At 33.3% G+C, this 9,312-nt stretch overlaps 1 protein-coding gene across 1 annotated transcript; it reads left to right on the plus strand.

Moving 5' to 3' along the window:
* Positions 1 to 351: 351 nt before the first annotated feature.
* Positions 352 to 4,662, plus strand: LOC111295495 (telomere repeat-binding protein 3-like). The gene is given in 10 exon segments (XM_089743585.1): positions 352 to 1,216; positions 1,314 to 2,154; positions 2,293 to 2,505; positions 2,597 to 2,659; positions 2,757 to 2,776; positions 2,778 to 2,837; positions 2,939 to 3,183; positions 3,303 to 3,620; positions 3,801 to 3,864; positions 4,261 to 4,662. Coding segments are annotated over 10 exon segments (2,127 nt in total). The 5' UTR covers positions 352 to 1,135; the 3' UTR covers positions 4,483 to 4,662.
* Positions 4,663 to 9,312: the final 4,650 nt, after the last annotated feature.

Below are 9,312 nucleotides of genomic sequence, written 5' to 3' on the forward strand. Positions count from 1 at the left end.
TCGATAACTACAGCGATATATGGGGTTTAAGCACTCTCTCTTTTATTTATTTATATTTTCTTGGTGTTTTTCTTTAAAGGGTTTTTGTCTCAAAATTCTTCTCCATTCCAAACAACATAAAACATTGATAAAAAAAAAGAAAAAAATAAATCTTATTCCAATGAATTTCAGTTGAATTTAATTTGGTATTGTTTGGATTCTCTAATCTTTGTTTCTCAGGAATTCTTCAAGGAATTTTCTCCGCAACATTTTCATTTTTTAAAATTCTATTCTGTATATATGTATATTCGGATTTAAGAAACTGAAGATCATTTCAATTTAAAAGGTGAGTTATGGGCTTATTGCATTCTAAAATTACGGTTTTTTTTACTTGAATTCTGGGTTTCTTTCTTTTTTATGGTTTATTTTGGAGCGGTTTTTTTTCGTTGAATTATGCCAAATTATGAGGCAAATTGGGTTTAAAGTAAGAGAATTTCGATTCCAACTGTGTTTTGGACCGAGATCTGATCTGGTTTCTTTTTTTTTTTTTGGTTCGGAGATGTTATACATGGCAAATTTGAAATTTCTGGTAAATTTAGAGGTTTATAGGATTTTGATTTTAGTTTCTACTCCTTATTCAAAAAAAAAAAAGAAGAGAAGAGAACAGAATAAGAATTAGACCCATTGTTTTGTTGTGTTTAATGGTTTAGGTTCCTCTTTGACTTTGAGATTATCAAACAATTTAAATTTTACTGTGAAAATTTATTTTTAACGGAGATTTGAATTTTATCAAAGTTAACGCAACTGTGTTCTTCTCTTGATGGACTATTTTGGGTTTTGGATCTAAATTTTATTGGTTAATTTTTAATTTTTATTTTTAAATTCTGGCCATTTTAATTTCAGTTTTAATCTAATTTTGTTTTCTGGGGTTTATGGTAATTTCATTTCCTATGGATCTGTTTATATATAATTATTCATAGATAAAGCAAAATTAATTTGGTCATTTTGTAATTATAAGGTTTGTGTGGTTATCATTGTAAATTACGCTGATATATGGGCTATTTCTATTTTTGGATTGGTTTATAGAGAATTTGAATCTGGAGAGTTTAATGTTTGTTTCCGGTTGATAAGTTGAATTATCATACATGCCTTAGATATGGTGTTTAAGAAGAGATTAGATTATGGATTTAATGCCTTCAGTTTCCCGAATGTACCCCGAGCACCGCGATCAATTCGGGTATGTCTTTATTATTATTATTATTTCTTGATCTTTTAAGGTTGTCTGTTGATTTTCTGCTAGTTGAATTTTGTTCTAACTTGATGAATGAATTCAGAGGAGGGGTCGGACTAAGAGGACAGTTGAGGACGGTCAAATTTGCGCATTTGAATTGTTAGCTTCTTTAGCTGGGAAGCTACTGCAAGAGAGTGAAAGTTCTGCTTCTAGCAATGCATCTGAAGGACATGATCATGTTTCTATGGGTAAAGATGTTGTTAAGCAGGAAATTCAGTATGATGATAAACCGTTGAAAACTGAATATGTTGAGCGAGGAAGCTGTGAAGTGAGTGTTGTTGCCTCTGAGTCAACTGCTGAAAACAGTGACAATTTGAAGGAATTTACACATGCTGAAAACAACGCAGTTCTGAAACACACTTCCACAGAGATGCAGCCTACTTGCTCGGACCAAATCAGAGTTGATTTGAAGTCTGCAATTTGCAAGCGCAATGTGGTATATGGGAGTTTTCATGTTAACTTAGATGGGTACTCCCCTAATTTTGGGGAACTGTGTGATGGTATAAGTGAGAATGGTGTTAAACAAGAGCGAGAGGCTAAGGGTTTGGAGACTGGGGATTTGAGTATTGTTAATACTTTCCCCTTAAAGGATCCAGTAGAATTGTCTATGACATTTCCTGCACCCATTAATTCTGATAGAGATGTCAAATTGCCATCACGCAGGGATCCTGTTCTCAATGCTTCTTTTTCAAGGCATAGGAATGATATTAATTTAGGTAGTAGAGATGATGATGAAAACTTTTCTAGGTATAATAAACTTTACAACAGATTTAAGGCTTCTAGGCCCCCAACACGTATCGGAGACCAAAGAATAAGGAAGTTGCTAACATCCAAATACTGGAAAGTCGCCCCAAAGTTGAAGGGTTTTGAACATTCTAGAGCTGGCGAGTGGTTCCAGTAGTTTTGGAATTCATAGCATGCTTCTTTCTATATTTGTTCATTTGTTCCTGAAGTTCATTTACATCTTATGTTGAAGTTCTTGAATTATCCCCGTGCTGATTTTTTATTTCATATATTTCTAGATGGAGGAATAACGCCTCTACATCAGAAGTGGAAGACCTACTACAACCATGACAGATGTCAATATGACACACTTTATAAAAGGAGGAAGTTCTTTGACCATAGCTCAATTGTAGTAACTTCTGATGGGGGGATCAGTAGTAAAAGTGTTTCTAATTCACCTGAGAAGGTTATGAATGGGGATAAGAGTAGCTCAGTGGCAATGTCGCGTGGAGGTGCTTCCCTGCTGCAACTATCTTATAACTTACGGATTTCAAGATTGAGAAGTTAACTAGTCTCACTAAACTATTTTATTCTGCTGTGTAGCATGTGGGATATCCTCCATGCTTACAGGTCACCAGGCATCCCACCAGTCCAATGATTCACATGGTATGAATATTTTTTGATGGGTTGTTGCATATTACTTGCTAGTGATTTTGTTCTGATTTCTTGGAATTTCTTCTTCAAGGTTTGTTCTTTTGTACAGTGAAATTCAGCATTAAGTCCCTTTAGGATTCCAGAACTTTATATTGAGGTGCCAGCAACTGTGACCGTTGGTTCACTGAAGGTATAGAAATACTGTGTTATTTATTCATTTAATTAATATAGTTATTTAATTAATGCACAGTTACTAACTTTTTACTATTGGTGTTACTTAAATGTGAGTAGAGGACAGTAATGGAGGCAGTGACTGCCTTACTTGGAGGTGGAATACGTGTTGGGGTACTCCTTCAAGGGAAGAAGGTGAAAGATGACAGCAGAACTCTATCACAGACTGGTATTTCCAGTGAAAATAATTTGGATGCTCTTGGTTTCACTTTGGAGCCTGGTCCTGCAAAAGCTCCTCCACTGGTTTGCTCTGAAGAACCACCTCTGTTGTCGTCGTGTGATGCAGCCCCTCAAAATTTATCAAGGTGATTTTTTATGTTTCACGATAGGTTGTAATGAATCTTTGTTGGTTTAAATCTCTTTATTTCATGTGTATACATTATGAGCTACTTGTAGCTTTGATTAATGAGTGCTTGGTTTCCAGCTTTCCAGCTACTCCAGCTGTAGATACGGAGATTCCCGATGCCATACCTTACCCACCTTTATTGACAAATTCAGCAAATCTTGTGGATATTAATTATGATCCTGTTTCCTCCCAAACTGACATGCTAATTGATCAAAGTCTGCCGGACTCTAGAGCCCTGGTTCCAGTTCCTACAATGAATGTCGAGGCGCTAGCTGTTGTCCCTGTGAACCAGAATCTTCAAAAATCTGAGCTTGCACAACGTAGAACGAGGAGGCCATTTTCTGTGTCTGAAGTAGAAGCATTGGTACAGGCAGTTGAGGAGCTTGGTACCGGAAGGTATAATATCCTATGTTGCTGTTCCATTCACTTTTCTTGTGCTTCCTAACCCCCCCTTGTCATGGGTTTGCTGAAGAGGATAAAAGCAATTATTTCAGTTGTTTCAATAGGCTCATTGAAGAGGATGCAGCTTCTAAAGATATAGAGAATTTAAAATCATTCTTCTTCTGTCCTCTGCAGGTGGCGTGACGTCAAATTGCGAGCTTTTGAGAATGCTGATCATCGAACTTATGTGGATTTGAAGGTAAAATACTCTTCTTTTCTTTTAATTATTTTTTTGTTATGACGAGACATGGATGACGAACAGGAATTACCATGAACAATAACTGGTAGGGGGGATTCCTGGGGTACCATTGAGAAATTAATTAGTTAGCTGCCAGCTGACCACTGACTTTTACTTAATAATATAAATCTATGTGGTGTTTAGAATGCTTCATACAAAGGCTTATAAAATTTGGGTGTGAACTAGCTGAATTTCTACTAGTCTCATAACCTAGGCTTTCTTTATTTCTTTGCATTGCTAGTTCCATTGTCACTGATCAGATGAATCCTACATTAAGTAATGTGTTTTGCACAATTGGCATATCTTTTTGGAATTAGTTGTATAGATTGTTACTAATAATGTCACTGTTACCTGCAGGATAAATGGAAAACATTGGTTCACACGGCAACAATATCCCCCCAGCAAAGAAGAGGAGAGCCGCTACCCCAGGAACTCTTGGACAGGGTCTTGGCTGCTCATGCTTACTGGTCTCATCATCATGCTAAACAACAAGGCAAGCATCATTCTGGAACTTTGATAATTACAGACTCCCAAGCTGACAGAAATGGCGTTGCAGCTATTCCAGCTGGTATGATGTAAAAAAAGAAAAAAAGGGTGAAAACATTGACAAGAACAGGGAGAAAGAAACATGTACAAATGATTCCCATTTATGTAATATTCTCACACTTACTTGATTCATCGCCAGCTTCCGATCACGGAGCCATTGGCATTCTGTAAATGATTCTATGAAATAAGATTGATTTAACCAGATTTACTGTATGTTTTGTTCCCAATTCATTTGATTTTCAATTTGTAATTTATATCATTGAACTTAGGAGAGGAAAAAAACCAAAGAGATTCCGGTTGTTCGTTTTTCTTCGTTTTGTTGATGGAATATTTCAGTTCTTTGATATTTTGTGGTATTGCTGGGTAGTTTCACCAACCATATTTGCATTACGAGAAAATAGTTGAGTTTTTTCTCGTGTCCGGATACTTTTTAATCTTAATACCTTAATTAAAACACTTATAAACTTTATTCCAAAATACAGGTATTTTTACCTAATTAAAATTCCATATCAACATTTTATTACACGTCAACTTCTTCTTCTTCACTTCTTCGCCCGATCCCTCCTTGCAAGTTCGCTTGGAAACTGAAAACAAACTGAAAATGTTCAAAAAGTAAGTGAATCAAATCAGGTAAAACTCTTTGACCAAAAAAAAGTGTGTTGAAATATAATCTTGAAAAACAAAGAATCTCTCCTTAGCCATCGAAGCAAAGACACTTAAACCTTCTTCAGTCCTCACTCCTCAATCCTCCCAATTCAAAACTAACAAAAGCATCAACACAAGCGTACTGGACCTGCTCTAAAGAAAGCCAATAAGCATACCAAGCACTCACCCAAACCTAGGCTTCTTAACCTCATCAGCACCCAAATATATCTTAGCCAACTTCTCCATAGGCAAATACTTATTCCGTTTCTCTTAGCCGTGAATACGGTGGAGACGGAAGAACTTTAAAGAATCAATTGCGGACTACGGAGGGAGTGGCAGTGACTGTGGCGATAATGAGATATGAAAAGGTTACTGTTAAAGTATTGAACTTGAATGGGTTTTGGTTGAAATGGGATAAGGTGACAATGTGCTTGTCATTCATGGCGGATTTGGGGTAGTGTTTGAGCTCTCTGAAATGGGCTTTGGTTAGGGTTGTGGTTGTAAAAAAGATAAAGAGAAGGATTGGGAAAAAGAAGGAAGTTGTGCCATTTTTTATATCCATTTGTTTGGGGTTCCTGAAATTGAAAAAAGTTCTCCAAAGTTTGGTTTTTCTTATTAGGACTTTTAGGTTGCATTTTGTAATTGATATGTGGAGCACAGAACTGATTTTTTGGAATTTAAATCCAAACGAAAAATTGTGGGAAATATGATAGGATAAAAAGAATTAATGTTTTATTTTTTGAAGATTTCATGAAAGTTGTAATCCGTATTTGATTCAGGTACTTTATAAACATTTTGATTTTAACTTGCAAGCGTAATCTTGTAAGAAAAGGCAGGAGAGAGGAGTTAGGAAACAAAAACTACTGTCTAATAAAATACTAACGTAAAAACTAATTGAGTGAAAGTATCTATGGAATAAAGTTTAGAAGGGTTTTAGTTAAAATATTAAGATTATATATGGGTTTGGGAAAAAACTCAGTTGTTGGGATCCAAGATTTGGCTGTCAATGTCTGAAATTATCAACATGTAAATAATCTTAAGCCAGGTTTTTCTTTTTTTTTTTTTTCTTTTAAATTCTAATCTGCACGTGATTAGAAGAATAAAGGGATTTCAGGACAAGCAGAAGTAAATTTTTCTATAGAGTTCTGGGTATTTTACCTTTCATTGGGTTTGGCAATTGATTCCTCTTATACTATTATATATCTTTGTTCTATCTAATTTATTTTCCATCTTTAATTTCACATGCTCTCCAAGGTAAATACCATACTTTTTTTTTTTGAATATTTGTTAAAAATAATTTGTTATGATATAAGAAATTATTTTTTATTGGCTTGGGAGTTCATTTTTTCATCTAGCAATGATTTGAATAAATAAAAATAGTCAATAAATGTGAGAATAAAAGTTCTAAATATAAACCTTCTTGAACATAAATCTCTTAACAACAATCAAATTAATAATACTTACACATTTGATTTTGTGATTGATAAAAGTATTCAAATCCCGTTAACCCAAATAAAAAGAAAAAGAAAAATACTTTTTGCTTCCAATCCTTTAAACATACAAATCTAACCAAAATATTTTGATGCAAAGCAAAGGGGTTTTGTTCATGTTATAGAGGTAGGTTGTTGTTCCCTGCACGTTACACCATGTGAGTGAGTTGGGCAAAATTTTTCTGATATATGTCAATCAAAATTCAAAAAAGAGAAAAAAAAATCAAAATCCCTTTCTCTTGTAGCAATTTAGTCTCTTAAAAATTAAACATGGGAGAGAGGAGAGACGAGTCGTTGGAACTGGCAACATCAGAGAAAAGCTTCGGTATTAGTAGGCAACATTAAAATTCTAAAATATTGATTGATATTTTTTTTTTCTAATTTCTATTTTTTAAAAAATAAAGCATATGTTCATGCATATGTAATAAAGATGGGAGATTTTGCACCTTCCTAACAAGTGACGGTGGTAGGTTGGATCAACCTTTGGCTGGAGGCTGCATTTGAGAGGGGCTATTTTGATCTTAGAGTACGTTTGGTTCGAGAAAATTCATAAATTTTCTTTTGCTTCCCATGTTTAGTTTAAGATAATTATGAAGAAAAATATCATATTTCTAACAATATTCAAAGTTTCGAAATCAGAAACTTATCTCTTTCTATAGCATTTTAGGATTTTGGGAAAAAAGTTACTTTATTTTCAAATTTTACCTAAATAAAAAATAATTATATAGTTGTTACCCTTTTGAAAAGCATATCTAGAAGTGATTGAAACTCATTTGTAGGTTTTTGCAAATGGCATTTTAATTTTTTTATATTGTAATTAAGACATTTCAATGAAAAAACACCTTAATTGATAGAGACATCTATTAAGGCATTTCTTCACACAAACGCCTTAATTGATCCTTTATTAATTTTTTTTGCTCTCGAAGACCGTGTTATGATGTGAATGCTCTTCAGTCATAGTATGATAAAGATTGAATTGTCCATCAATTAAGGCATTTGTATGGAAAAATGCCTTAATTGGTTATCAATTAAGACATTTCTTCTTACAAAATGCCTTGATTGTCGTATATTAAAATTTTATTTTTCCTCTTGAAGATCGTGTCTGACAATATGAATGTTGTAATGTCTAATCATGAAGTAGAATAGCCTATATTTTATATGTCAATTAAGGCGTTTGTATATATGGAAAACCTTATTTGATGTCTTCATATTGTTTCAATAATCAATACGTTTATGATTTTTATTTCAACATATCTCAGCTCATAACATTTACTTTTCTCTTTGAACCAATTTCAGCTTTAACATCTGTTATTGAACCTTCGTCTTATTAAGTTTATCTTCGTTTTTTACAGCAAACGATGTGTATACTTTCTTATTGATCTTTTAATTTGATCTATATTATTTGTTGCCTTCCAATGTCTTTTTTTTTCATATTTGTAGATGTTGTTTAGATCTGAATTTATGTTTATGATATAAATGCCTTGTTTTGTACTTTTTTTATTTTGGCTTCTCCATCCAGAAATGCTTTGTTACTGATTTATATTTTCTTTGATGATGTTTGATAAATTCCATGTACCATATGCCAAGATTTACTTTCCATTTATGTTTTCAACTTTAACGATATTCTATCTTCTAAACAGTTATGACTGGTTTATCACTAAGAACGAAGATATAATTAGTTACATTGCTTATGATGCATTTAAACCAAATAAAGACTTTGTTGCATATGTTATGTTTTGTTGCTGTAACTTATTACATATAAACTTTAGAAAATGACAGACTATCTTATGGTGGAACATCTTATGATAAGTTACATATTAAAGAGTTAAACTTAAATGCAATGGTCTTTGAAAGCAATAGACAGTGTGTAGATAATATGAGAATGGATAGGAGAGCTTTTACAAAATTATGTCATTTGCTTAAAATAGAATGGAGATTACAGTTATCTAGACATATGTCAATAGAAGAACTAGTTATTTGCTTCCTCTACATCATAGCCCATCACACAAAAAATAAGTGTCAAGTGGCCAAATTTGTAAAGATGATTAGTAGGCAATTTCATTGTGTTGAATTTTGTTTTAAGATTGCATACATTGTTGTTTAAAAAACTTGAACTGATACTAAAAAATTCAACATATAATAGATGAAAATGGTTCAAGGGTTATTTAGGTGCCTTATATGGGATATACATCAAAATTAATGTAGACGTATATAGGACTAGAAAAAATGAAATTGCTACCAATGTCCTTGGTGTTTGCATCCCAGATATGCAATTCATATATGTTCTACCAAGATAGGAAGGTTCTGTAGCAGATGACGGAGTGCTAAGTGATGCCTTTACACACAATAATGGGTTGAAGATCCTTCAAGGTATTATTTTAATTATGTTCATGTTATGTTAATAACAAAACATGTTTTTTTCCATATTATTAATATTGTTGAGTAGATAACATGTAATTACTATTTGTGTGATACCATATACATATATGGGGAGGATTCTTGGCACCTTATAGAGGTTAACGATACCATCTTAATGATTGGAGGGCAGGACTCCAACCGATGACCCCGTAGGAATACTTTAATGTGAAACATTCTGAAGCGAAAAATTGTATCAAGAGATATTTTGGTATATTGAAAGCTAGATGGGCAATTTTAAGGTAAAAGTCACTTTATTTAATAAAGACAATGTAGAATTATTTTGCTTGTTGCATTCTCTATAATTTTATTA

Source organism: Durio zibethinus, chromosome 14 (assembly GCF_047325235.1).
Source record: "Durio zibethinus cultivar Kanyao isolate XHJ-2024 chromosome 14, ASM4732523v1, whole genome shotgun sequence".
In the NCBI taxonomy this organism is placed as follows: Eukaryota; Viridiplantae; Streptophyta; class Magnoliopsida; order Malvales; family Malvaceae; genus Durio; species Durio zibethinus.